Source organism: Anolis sagrei, chromosome X (assembly GCF_037176765.1).
Source record: "Anolis sagrei isolate rAnoSag1 chromosome X, rAnoSag1.mat, whole genome shotgun sequence".
Lineage (NCBI taxonomy): Eukaryota > Metazoa > Chordata > Lepidosauria > Squamata > Dactyloidae > Anolis > Anolis sagrei.
In genome coordinates, this window is record NC_090034.1 from 3,281,700 (window position 1) to 3,295,191 (window position 13,492).

Here is a 13,492-nt window from a genome sequence, read left to right on the forward strand (position 1 = left end):
CAGCGTGAGCTAGGAAGCAGGTTTCAACCCCCCACCCCCACGAAATTTTCAACCCTCCCCAAAATTTTCAACCCCCCCCCAAGCAACTCATTAAGGAGGCCAGACTTGGTGGAGGTGGTTGACTGGGGTGGAGCTGCAGGCTATTGAAGGATGCTCTGACCGCTGCTGTGCTCTTTGATTCAGCGTGAGCTAGGAAGCAGGTTTCAACCCCCCACCCCCACGAAATTTTCAACCCTCTCCAAAATTTTCAACCCCCCCCCCCAAGCAACTCATTAAGGAGGCCAGACTTGGTGGAGGTGGTTGACAGGGGTGGAGCTGCAGGCTATTGAAGGATGCTTTGACCGCTGCTGTGCTCTTTGATTCAGCGTGAGCTAGGAAGCAGGTTTCAACCCCCCACCCCCACGAAATTTTCAACCCTCCCCAAAATTTTCAACCCCCCCCCCAAGCAACTCATTAAGGAGGCCAGACTTGGTGGAGGTGGTTGACTGGGGTGGAGCTGCAGGCTATTGAAGGATGCTCTGACCGCTGCTGTGCTCTTTGATTCAGCGTGAGCTAGGAAGCAGGTTTCAACCCCCCACCCCCACGAAATTTTCAACCCTCTCCAAAATTTTCAACCCCCCCCCCCCAAGCAACTCATTAAGGAGGCCAGACTTGGTGGAGGTGGTTGACAGGGGTGGAGCTGCAGGCTATTGAAGGATGCTTTGACCGCTGCTGTGCTCTTTGATTCAGCGTGAGCTAGGAAGCAGGTTTCAACCCCCCACCCCCACGAAATTTTCAACCCTCCCCAAAATTTTCAACCCCCCCCCCCCAAGCAACTCATTAAGGAGGCCAGACTTGGTGGAGGTGGTTGACTGGGGTGGAGCTGCAGGCTATTGAAGGATGCTCTGACCGCTGCTGTGCTCTTTGATTCAGCGTGAGCTAGGAAGCAGGTTTCAACCCCCCACCCCCACGAAATTTTCAACCCTCCCCAAAATGTTCAACCCCCCCCCGAAATTTTCAACCCCCCCTCCCGCCAAAATTGTCAACCCTCCCCGAAATTTTTTTCTGGCTACGGCCCTGCCTGCCAGAGAATGGATGCGTCAACAAGCATGGATCCCTGCACTGCATGTGCGATCCCTTCCCTAGTCCTATGATTCCACAGACAACGGGGCGCATGTGGGAAACGCTTGTTGCAGAGCCCTGTCCGTCCTTACTTCGGGGCCCCCACCTTGCCATCTTCATGGTAGATGAAGATGTTCCGGGTGCTGTTGTCCTTCAGGTACGTGATCTGCAATCCGTGCGGGTTCCCGATTTTCCCAGGCTGGAAAGTGGCGTTCAAATGCTCAATCTTCATAATGGCTTTGGGATCTTTCGCCTGGTCGGAAAAAAAAACACAACACACAAGCATCAGGTGCAGGAATTAGGTATTTATTTATTTAGCAATTTTGTATACCGGTCTTCTCCCCTCTATCGGGGGACTCGGGTCGGTTTCCAACAATAAAATCACAAAACAATCATTAAAAACATCATATAACATATTCAATTAAAACGTTATAACAGCAAAATGCAATCACATAATAACAATGGTCAGTCGTCATCGTGAATTCGTTGTCCATCATTCATCGTCATTTATCCGATCACAGAAATATTGATTCACTCGTCGAAAGCCAAACCCCATAGCCAGGTTTTCACCCATTTTCTGAATGACAGAATAGAGGGGGCGGTTCTGATCTCCGGTGGGAGAGAGTTCCAGAGTTGAGGGGCCACCACAGAGAAGGCCCTGTCCCTCGTCCCCACCAGATGTGCCTGAGAGGCCGGTGGGACCGAGAGCAGGGCCCCTCCAGACGATCTTAACAACCTAGATGGTTCATAGGGGAGAATATGTTCGAACAGGTAAACTGGGCCGGAGTCGTTTAGGGTATGTGCAAAAAAATTGGAGGTGTCGGAAATCGTAAGAAAATCGGAAGTTTTGTAAGTCGGAAGTAAAATCCAAAGCATTATAAAATTCGGAAATGTCAGAAATCATAAGAAAATCGGAAGTTTTGTAAGTCGGAAGTCAAATCCGAAGAATTATAAAATTTGGAAATGTCTGAAATCATAAGAAAATTGGAAGTTTTGTAAGTCGGAAGCCATATCCGAAGAATTATAAAATTCGGAAGTGTCTGAAATCATAAAAAAAAAAACGGAAGTTTTGTAAGTCGGAAGCCATATCCGAAGAATTATAAAATTCGGAAGTGTCTGAAATCATAAAAAAAAAAACGGAAGTTTTGTAAGTTGGAAGCCATATCCGAAGCATTATAAAATTCGGAAGTGTCTGAAATCATAAGAAAACCGGAAGTTTTGTAAGTCGGAAGCCACATCCGAAGCATTATAAAATTCGGAAATGTCAGAAATCATAAGAAAATCGGAAGTTTTGTAAGTCGGAAGTCAAATCCGAAGCATTATAAAATTCAGAAGTGTCGGAAATCATAAGAAAATCGGAAGTTTTGTAAGTCAGAAGTCAAATCCGAAGCATTATAAAATTTGGAAGTGTCGGAAATCATAAGAAAATCAGAAGTTTTGTAAGTTGGAAGGGACATCCGAAGCATTATAAAATTTGGAAATGTCTCAAATCATAGGAAAATTGGAAGTTTTTAAGTCGGAAGCCACATCCGAAGCATTATAAAATTCAGAAGTGTCAGAAATCATAAGAAAATCGGAAGTTTTGTAAGTCGGAAGTCATATCCGAAACATTATAAAATTCGGAAGTGTCAGAAATCATTAAAAAAATCGTTGGGACTATTTGAAGCTTCCGAACAATCTTCAAAGGCAACCCCACGTAGAGTGCATTGCAGTAGTCTTTCTTAGATGTAACGAGAGCGTGGACCACCATGGCCAAGCCTGACTTCCCAAGGTACGGGCGCAGCTGGCACACAAGTTTTAATTGTGTGAACGCTCCCCTGGCCACCGGAAGTTTTGCAGGTCGGAAGCCATATCCGAAGTGTTATAAAATTCGGAAGTGTCTGAAATCATTAAAAAACGGACGGCTCAGGGATGAATCCAGGAGAACTCCCAAGCTGTGAACTTGGGCCTTCAAGGGGAGTGTGACCCTGTCCAGCACAGGTTGTGACCCTATACTCTGTAACCCTATGCCCTGTTCGGCCTTGCGACTGACCAGGAGGACCTCTGTCTTGTCTGGATTCAACTTGAGTTTGCTCGCCCTCATCCATACCATCACCAATGATGGATCAGGACCAAACTTGGCACAGCGACCAGGCACCGGTTCAGGACATCCCTTTAGGAGGGCCGATGTGGTCCCAATCTTCAAGAAGGGAAAAAAGGACGACCCAAACAACTACAGTCCAGTCAGCCTCACGTCGATACCGGGCAAGATTCTGGAAAAGATTGTTAAGGAAGCGGTCTGCAAACAGTTAGAAACCAATGCGGTCATTGCTAATAGTCAACATGGATTCATCAAAAACAAGTCATGCCAGACTCATCTGATCTCTTTCTTCGATAGAGCTACAAGCTGGGTAGATGCGGGGAATGCCGTGGATGGAGCGTAGCTGGATTTCAAGAAGGCCTTCGACAAGGTCCCCCATGACCTTCTGGCAAGGAAACTAGTCCAATGTGGGCGAGGCAAAACTACGGTGAGGTGGATCTGTAATTGGTTAAATGGACGAACCCAGAGGGTGCTCACTAATGCTTCCTCTTCATCCTGGAAAGAAGTGACGAGCGGAGTGCCGCAGGGTTCCGTCCTGGGCCCGGTCCTGTTCAGGATCTTTATTAATGACTTGGATGAAGGACTAGAAGGCAGGATCATCAAGTTTGCAGACGACACCAAATTGGGAGGGAGAGCCAATACTCCAGGGGACAGGAGCAGGATTCAAAACGATCTTGACAGATTAGAGAGATGATGGGCCAAAACTAACAAAATGAAGTTCAACAGTGACAAATGCAAGAGACTCCACTTTGGCAGGAAAAATGAAATGCAAAGATCCAGAATGGGGGACAAGGCCTGGCTCGAGAGCAGGACGTGTGAAAAAGATCTTGGAGTCCTCGTGGACAGGAAGGTAAACATGAGCCAACAATGTGATGTGGCGGCAAAAAAAGCCAATGGGATTTTGGCCTGCATCAATAGGAGCATAGTGTCTAGATCTAGGGAAGTCATGCTACCCCTCTATTCTGCTTTGGTTAGACCACACCTGGAATATTGTGTCCAATTCTGGGCACCACAATTCAAGAGAGATATTGACAAGCTGGAATGTGTCCAGAGGAGGGCGACTAAAATGATCAAGGGTCTGGAGAACAAGCCCTATGAGGAGCGGCTTAGGGAACTGGGCATGTTTAGCCTGAAGAAGAGAAGGCTGAGAGGAGATATGAGAGCCATGTATAAATATGTGAGAGGAAGCCACAGGGAGGAGGGAGAAAGCTTGTTTTCTGCTTCCTTGGAGACTAGGACGCGGAACAATGGCTTCAAACTACAAGAGAGGAGATTCCATCTGAACATGAGGAAGAACTTCCTGACTGTGAGAGCTGTTCAGCAGTGGAACTCTCTGCCCCGGAGTGTGGTGGAGGCTCCTTCTTTGGAAGCTTTTAAGCAGAGGCTGGATGACCATCTGTCAGGGGTGATTTGAATGCAATATTCCTGCTTCTTGGCAGAATGGGGTTGGACTGGATGGCCCAGGAGGTCTCTTCCAACTCTTTGATTCTATGATTCTATGATTCTTTACATCCTGGTGAGTTTTGGGAGAGGATGAACCAGGGACAATATCAAAATTTGGCTTTTCCCCCTAATAAATAGTGTTATTAATTAACTAAATGGTATTACCTAGCACCCCAAAACGAACAATGACTTTCTTAAATAATCTAGGCATCATCGGGTACCCCAAATAGTTTTTAAATAAAGCCAAACCAGCGACCCAAAGAGATGCCCGCAGCCTTACGTCATTTTTGTTGTAATACTTCAAGGCGCCTTCCCGTTCCGAAAGAACAAATTTCCGGGTCAAGAACTGACCGTTGTCCCGGCCTCTCTTCCAAAGGAATCCTTCCCGATACCCTGCGGAGAAACAAGGACAGGCCTCTGAGGACAGGTGACAAGGAATGATGGGATATCTTCTGAGTCTGGAGAGGAATGGTACATCATCTGGTTGGAAAAATACCCAAACACACAGGCATCAGGTACAGAAATTAGGCAATGATCAAGGGTCTGGAGAACAAGCCCTATGAGGAGCGGCTTAGGGAACTGGGCATGTTTAGCCTGAAGAAGAGAAGGCTGAGAGGAGACATGATAGCCATGTATAAATATGTGAGAGGAAGCCACAGGGAGGAGGAGGGAGCAAGCTTGTTTTCTGCTTCCTTGGAGACTAGGACGCAGTGGAGCAATGGCTTCAAACTACAAAAGAGGAGATTCCATCTGAACATGAGGAAGAACTTCCTGACTGTGAGAGCCGTTCAGCAGTGGAACTCTCTGCCCCGGAGTGTGGTGGAGGCTCCTTCTTTGGAGGCTTTTAAGCAGAGGCTGGATGGCCATCTGTCAGGGGTGATTTGAATGCAACATTCCTGCTTCTTGGCAGAATGGGGTTGGATGGATGGCCCATGAGGTCTCTTCCAACTCTTTGATTCTATGATATGATTCTATGTGCAAAAAATTCGGAAGTGTCGGAAATCGTAAGGAAATCGGAAGGAGACAGGTCTGCTTTCCCAGCACTGACAACAGCAAGGAAGTGCTTCCTCAGCAAAAGTTATTTTTCATTTTCAGGTTTCATATATACCCTAATTCAAAATGCCTATTGCATTGAATTGATTTTATGAGGGTTGAATGAAAAGTAATGCCTCCCCCTTCGTTACTTAGGTTTGGGTGGGAATATTTTAATAAATCAAACGCAGAAATAATCCTCATAATGTGCTCTTTAACAACCACTATTCGCTTTTCAACATAATCACCAGATCTAAAAGAAAATTGGCACAAAATGTTTTTTAGGTGGCACTACTCACCAGAGAAAATTGCAAAGTTTAGTAAATCAATATCAAACAAATGTTGGAAGTGCCAAAAAGAAATAGGGACATTCTACCACCAATGGTGGGGATGTAAAAAAAACTAAGAAATACTGGAGAGAAATACACTTGGCAACACAAAAAATCTTGAAAACAAATTTCCCACAGCTCCCAGAAATGTATCTATTAGGCATATCCTACCCCAAATTCAACAAAAATCAAGAAAATGTCTTCTTCCTGATGAGCACAGCAGCCAGAATTCTACTAGCCAAAATGTAGAAACAGAAGGAAACCCCGACAATAGAAGACTGGATTATAAAAATACTGGACATAATACAAATGGACTGCTTATCTCAGCATCTAAACAACTAAACGAAAAGGACAAATTGGGGGGGGGGGGGGGTTCAAAGACTTTATTAAGGGGAAAAAATGACTATGATAATAGACATAACCAGCATCTGAAGGAAATTAACAGATGGAGACAACGCCGGAAAAATGAAAGAAACACGGATGAGAATCATACCAGAAGGGAAAGGTTCTCTTTGAAGACTTTGGGAAGTCCTACACATGGGGTGGAGTGGGAAGGGGGTGGATGGGAGCGGCACAGGGATCTATTATGTTCTCTTTTAACTTATGTAACACAGGAAAAACTGCACAATAAAAATTAAATTAAAAAAAAAACATAATCACCAGACAATTGGATACATTTCTGCCAAGGATGAACAAGCTTTCTGAAGCCGTCGCGGAAGAAGTCAACACTCTGTTTCCGCAACCCGTCGTGCACAAATCTTCTGATAGCCAAGCAAAGCAATAATGTGGCCTACACGTTCTTGTGAAATGCCGATTATGCTTGAAATTTCTCTCTGAAAATTATCTGATGAATCTCCTTTGGGGCGACATCTTCTGCTGTCAAGAATTCAATGACCTTGCTTAAGTCTCATTGACCGACTGTCTGCGCAGGGTTCCATACTTTGCACTTTAACAACACAACCGTTCAATACCAAGGCTTCCCGCTAAAATTGAACTCTAGAGGAGAGTCTACTGAACAAGCCAGTACTTGCCGCATACCAGTACTGCTATCTGTTGAGGAGTTAGGAAGGTGGAGGCATTACTTTTTCTGCTAAGGCTTCCCGCCAAAATGGAACTGTAGAGGAGAGTCTACTGAACAAGCCAGTACCTGCCGCATACCAGTACTGCCATCTGTTGAGGAGTTACGAAGGTGGAGGCATCACTTTTTCTGCTAAGGCTTCCTGCCAAAATGGAACTGTAGAGGAGAGTCTCCTGAACAAGCCAGTACCTGCCGCATACCAGTACTGCCATCTGTTGAGGAGTTACGAAGGTGGAGGCATTACTTTTCATTCAACCCTTGTATAGTCTGCCTTGTGCAGGGTTCCATACTTTGCACTTTAACAACACAACCATTCAATTCTAAGGCTTCCTGCCAAAATGGAACTGTAGAGGAGAGTGTACTGAACAAGCCAGTACCTGCCGCATACCAGTACTGTCATCTGTTGAGGAGTTACGAAGGTGGAGGCATTACTTTTTCTGCTAAGGCTTCCCGCCTAAATGAAACTGTAGGGGAGAATCTACTGAACAAGCCAGTACCTGCCGCATACCAGTATTGCCATCTGTTGAGGAGTTACGAAGGTGGAGGCATTACTTTTCATTCAACCCTTGTATAGTCTACCTTTCTCCTAAAATGGCACCCAGCTTAAAGTACAGACAGCCCCTGAATTATAAGCATCCAACTTACAAATGACTCACAGTTAAGACTGGGGTGAGACAACAGGAAGTAGGAGAGATCTACCTCTCAAAAGGAAGGGAAATCCACTCCTGGAAGAGTAAATCCAATTCTCACAGGAAGAGAAAGTGGAGCGAACTCTTCTGAACAGAGGCACAGGCAGCAATGGAAAGACCATAGGTTTTTAACTCTTCTCCATGCTAGCCAAAGCTGGACCATGGATAATGGGTCTTGCAATACCCTCACTCACTTATTGAGATCACTGCAACCCCCACCAATGATGAATCAGGACCAAACTTGGCACGCAGAGCCCCATAACCCACTCTACATCCTGTGCGGTTTGGGAGCGTTTGGACCATGGATGATGGGACTTGCAGTATCTTCACTCACTTCTTGAGAACAATACGACCCACATCAATGACTGATCAAGACCAAACTTGGCACACAGAACCCCCGTGACCTACTCTACAACCTGGTGCGGTTTGGGAGAGTTTGGACCATGGATGATGTGACTTGCAGTATCTTCACTCACTTCTTGAGAACAATGCGACCCACATCAATGACTGATCAAGACCAAACTTTACACACAGAGCCCCCATGGCCTACTCTACAGCCTGGTGTGGCTTGTGGGATGATGGACCATGCATGAAGGGACCTGCAGTGCCTTCACTCACTTCCTGAGACCACTGCTACCCATAGCAATGACTAATCAAGACCAAACTTGGCATACAGAGCCCCCATGACCTACTCTACAACCTGGTGTGGTTTGGGAGTGTTTGGACCATGAAAAATGGGACTTGCAGTATCTTCACTCACTTCTTGAGACTAATGCGACCCACACCAATTACTGATCAAGATCAAACTTGGTACACAGAGCCCCCATGACTTACTCTACAGCCTGGTGTGGTTTGTGGGATGGTGGACCATGCATGAAATGACTTGCAGTGCCTTCACTCACTTCCTGAGACCACTGCTACCCACAGCAATGACTAATCAAGACCAAACTTGGCATATAGAGCCCCTGTGACCCACTCTACATACTAGTGCAGTTTGGGAGAGTTTGGACCATGGATGATGGGACTTGCAGTACCTTCACTCACTTCCTGAGACCACTGCTACCCACAGCAATGACTAATCAAGACCAAACTTGGCATATAGAGCCCCTGTGACCCACTCTACATACTAGTGCAGTTTGGGAGAGTTTGGACCATGGATGATGGGACTTGCAGTACCTTCACTCACTTCCTGAGACCACTGCGACCCACAGCAATGACTAATCAAGACCAAATTTGGCACACAGAGCCCCCATGAGTGCTACACCCTGGTGCAGTTTAGAGGAGGATGGACCATGCACGGAGACTCATTCCGACCTACTTGGTACTTATGTGGAAGATCGATCTGCATCGATTCATTATGTTCTATCAGCCCCTTAAATCCAACAATAACTTTCCCCTTTGGAGCAAACTGAGCCTGCCTATGTCTGAGTGAGCCTGCTTTGGTCTTGCTTCCAGGCGGAGGCCCATCACGTTGCCCAATTAACGCCACAAACAGGCAGTGTCAGGGAGGCAAAAGTCGCAGATCGAATTGATTGTTTCCACAATACCCAATTAACCCACTTGAGCAGCAAATGATTTATTCAATTGGAGGCAATTAGCGCTCAAACGGAGAGAGCCGAGCAGGCAAAAAGGCAACCAACCAAGAAGAAGACTGGCAGTCCTGGAGAAAACAGCGCGCCAATCATCTAGGAATGGGAGCACAAGACCTTGGGAGAACTGGGTCTCTCTGACACCACTTTAACCAGATCCTATGGAGGCTATACTTTTAGAACCAACTAGACCTTTCCTGATTTGAAAGTATTTTAAAATTTATATTTATTTATTTATTTACTTTGCTTCTATACCGCTGTATCTCAAGCCCGAAGGCGACTCACAGCGGTTCACAAACAGTAAAAACAGTAGAAACAGCAGTGGTTCCATACAACATAGAACAATTGACTTAACACATTATCCATAAATTACCAATAAGCAATTACAATGCACAATTATTACAAAAAACAACCGTACCCAACCTTCTCATCATCCAAGCGTAGTCCAGGTTCGTCGTCCATTGTTCCATTCCTATGTTCCATTACCAGATTGCACTAAATTACTCAAACGCCTGCACAAACATCCAGGTCTTCACCTTTTTGCGGAATACCATTAGAGATGGTGCTAGTCTAATGTCCGTAGGAAGGGCGTTCCACAGCCGAGGAGCCACCACCGAGAAGGCCCTATCTCTCGTCCCCGCCAGCCGTGCTTGAGAAGCAGGCGGGATCGAGAGCAGGGCCTCCCCGGAAGATCTCAAAGTCCTGGTGGGTTCATAGGCAGAGATGCGGTCAGATAGGTAGCTTGGGCCAGAACCGTTTAGGGCTTTAAAGGCCAACGCCAGCACTTTGAATTGAGCCCGGTAGCAAATCGGCAGCCAATGGAGTTGGCGCAACAGGGGGGTTGTATGCTCCCTGCGCTGCGCTCCTGTAAAAATCATGGCTGCCGAGCGTTGGACTAGTTGGAGCTTCTGAGCTGTCTTCAAAGGCAACCCCACGTAGAGAGCGTTGCAGTAGTCTAAACGGGATGTAACCAGAGCGTGGACTACCGTGGCCAAGTCAGACTTTTAAAAATCGCAAATGCAAATCTTGATTTTGCATTTTATAGAAAGGACACAATTTTAGTGTGCCATTGTAAATAATGTGTGCTGGTACGGCTGGACCAGGAGCTCCAAATTTATTTGCTTTGTATTAAATGTTTGTTTGCAGTCCTAGGTTTCAGATTGGTTGCAGTCTTAGGGCATGTCACCTGTCCATCATCGTTAAGTTTTAGTCCCGCCCCTTGCTCAGGGCAATTGGGAAGGGAAGGGAGCCATTTTTAGTTAGTTTCAGCAAGGAAAACTAATGTACAAGACGTGTGCAAGCTTCCCCTGTACAAAAGCTTCAACCCTTAAGACTTTCCGGGGGGGAACAGTCTTAAGAGTCTCCAAAGATTTCCAGGGAAACAGCCCTAAAGACCAAAGAACTCCAGCTGGAGAACATTTAAGCCTTTACTGGTAGGTCCACTCGGTGCTTTGAGACGCAGTTTGACCCGGTAGCAGAGCCCACATCAGTAAGAATTAGATTACAATCAGCCTGGGAGAAGTTAAAAAGGGATTTTCCTTTAAAGTAAAGAAGAAATTATTGAAGACAGTTGCCTGTCCTTCGTGGGCAAGATTAGGAAGCCACCAGTTGCATAAAAGCCTGGACTCATTTGCTTATCTTTACTGAAGACAAGAGAAGTTTCTGTTTGATTGTTCATTAATAAAGGACTTTGTTATACTTCACAAGCCATCTAAAGATCATTTGTGGTGGAAAACCTCTGAGAACTTCTCCTTGGGCCCCCTGGCTTCCCGCTGGGCAAAGGTTGCATGTCCTCTTGAAAGGCAATTATTTACAGGCCCAGCACGCAACAGAACATAATGGGACTTGATTTTGGTATCCATGGGTTTTGGAACCAAATGTTGGAGCTCAGCAAGTTGCAGAAGATTTTTATGAGGATTTCTCCGACACATCTGACATGTCAGAGGATGAGGGGTTTGCTGAGTTTCAAAGTGATGAGTCTGCCAGTGCAAAAAGAATTACAGACAGTTCAGGATAATGTTTTGCATTCCTGCGATTGTTCCCAGTCAACCAGGGATAGTGAAACCAGTTCTCTTGGGAGACGTTCTTCGGTTGAGGAGAAGTTCTCCCAAGAAGCCAGATTAGGTCTGAGAATGGAGGGAGTGAAAAATAGGCTAATTATTTTTGTGTGTTTGGTCCCAGGCAACCAGGGATAGTGAAACCAGTTCTCTTGGGAGACGTCCTTCGGTTGAGGAGAAACTTTCCCAAGAAGCCAGATTAGGTCTGAGAACGGAGGGAGTGAAAAATAGACTAATTATTTTTGTGTGTTTGGTCCCAGGCAACCAGGGATAGTGAAACTAGTTCTCTTGGGAAACGTTCTTCATTTGAGGAGAAGTTCTCCCAGGAAGCCAGATTAGGTCTGAGAACGGAGGGAGTGAAAAATAGACGAATTATTTTTGTGTGTTTGGTCCCAGGCAACCAGGGATAGTGAAACCAGTTCTCTTGGGAAACGTTCTTCATTTGAGGAGAAGTTCTCCCAAGAAGCCAGGTTAGGTCTGAGAATGGTGGGAGTGAAAAATAGACTAATTATTTTTGCGTGTTTGTTCCCAGGCAACCAGGGATAGTGAAACCAGTTCTCTTGGGAGACGTTCTTCAGTTGAGGAGAAGTTCTCCCAAGAAGCCAGATTAGGTCTGAGAACGGAGGGAGTGAAAAATAGACTAATTATTTTTGTGTGTTTGTTCCCAGTCAACCAGGGATAGTGAAACCAGTTCTCTTGGGAGACGTTCTTCAGTTGAGGAGAAGTTCTCCCAAGAAGCCAGATTAGGTCTGAGAATGGAGGGAGTGAAAAATAGACTAATTATTTTTGTGTGTTTGGTCCCAGTCAGCCAGGGATAGTGAAACCAGTTCTCTTGGGAGACGTTCTTCGGTTGAGGAGAAGTTCTCCAAGAAGCCAGATTAGGTCTGAGAACGGAGGGAGTGAAAAACAGACTAATTTGATGTTCTGAGAGAATCTGTGAGAAGGCCTTGAAGCCCAGGTGCATTCGGCATGATCTCATGGCGACTTGGTCAGACTTAAATTAGGCGGTGTTACGCTTCTCAGAGGAGACAACATTGCTGAAGAATGGCTCTCCTACTGTCTCTGATCTCAAGTTCATGTTTCAATTATCCTCACATCTCCTGTTCTGGTTCATGACTTTGTTTCCTGGAAGGATTTAGCTTGGGAAAGTTCCTGTGATCTGGTTTCTGGATTTGTGTTTGAATTATCACTGTGGATTTTGACGCTCTTGCCTTTAGGTGCTGATGCTGGGGAAAATGGAAGGGCAAGATGGATGGATGGTCCTTAAATGAGCTGTGGGTGGTCACCATGGACAGGGAGCTCTGGCCTGGGATGGCCCAGGAGGTCACTAAGTCAGAAGTGACTGAACAAATAAACAACAACAAAGAATCGACGAAACAACAGCAACAAAGGAAGAATAAACAACAACGCATGTTCTCCCGCAGTGAGGACATTGGTTTCCAGATGGATGGCAGTCCTGGTCAGAGTTGGCTTGACGCACCTTTTTCCTCTTGGCACGTTTCTCCCTTTCACCCTTTCACCCTCCATTTGTGCCTCTTTCAATTCTGCAGCACTGCTGGTCACAGCTGACCTCCAGCTGGAGCGCTCAAGGGCCTGGGCTTCCCAGTTCACGATGTCTATGCCTGAGTTCTTAAGGTTGGCTCTGAGCCCATCTTTAAATTTCTTTTCCTGTCCAGCAACATTCATTTTCCTTTGAATTCTGCAGCACTGCTGGTCACAGCTGACCTCCGGCTGGAGCGCTCAAGGGCCAGGGCTTCCCAGTTCTCGGTGTCTATGCCAGAATTTGTAAGATTACCTTTAAGCTCATCTTTCAATCTCTTTTCCTGTCCACCAACATTCATTTTCCTTTGAATTCTGCAGTACTGCTGGTCACAGCGGACCTCCAGCTGGAGCGCTCAAGGGCCAGGGCTTCCCAGTTCTCGGTGTCTATGCCAGAGTTCTTAAGGTTGGCTTTGAGCCCATCTTTAAATTTCTTTTCATGTCCACGAACATTAATTTTCCTTTGAATTCTGCAGCACTGCTGGTCACAGCTGACCTCCAGCTGGAGCGCTCAAGGGCCAGGGCTTCCCAGTTCTTGGTGTCTATGCCACAGTT

At 46.0% G+C, this 13,492-nt stretch overlaps 1 protein-coding gene across 1 annotated transcript in view; it reads right to left on the bottom strand.

Moving 5' to 3' along the window:
* The window catches only part of LOC132780022 (arf-GAP with dual PH domain-containing protein 1), a 123,942-nt gene that overhangs the window by 47,239 nt on the left and 63,211 nt on the right, over window positions 1-13,492 (bottom strand). The window contains exons 5-6 of the mRNA XM_067460580.1: window positions 4,905-5,017; window positions 1,208-1,354 (exon numbers count right to left, since the gene is read on the bottom strand). Coding sequence (XP_067316681.1) covers window positions 1,208-1,354; window positions 4,905-5,017 — 260 coding nt within the window. The remainder of the gene's footprint in view (window positions 1-1,207; window positions 1,355-4,904; window positions 5,018-13,492) is intronic.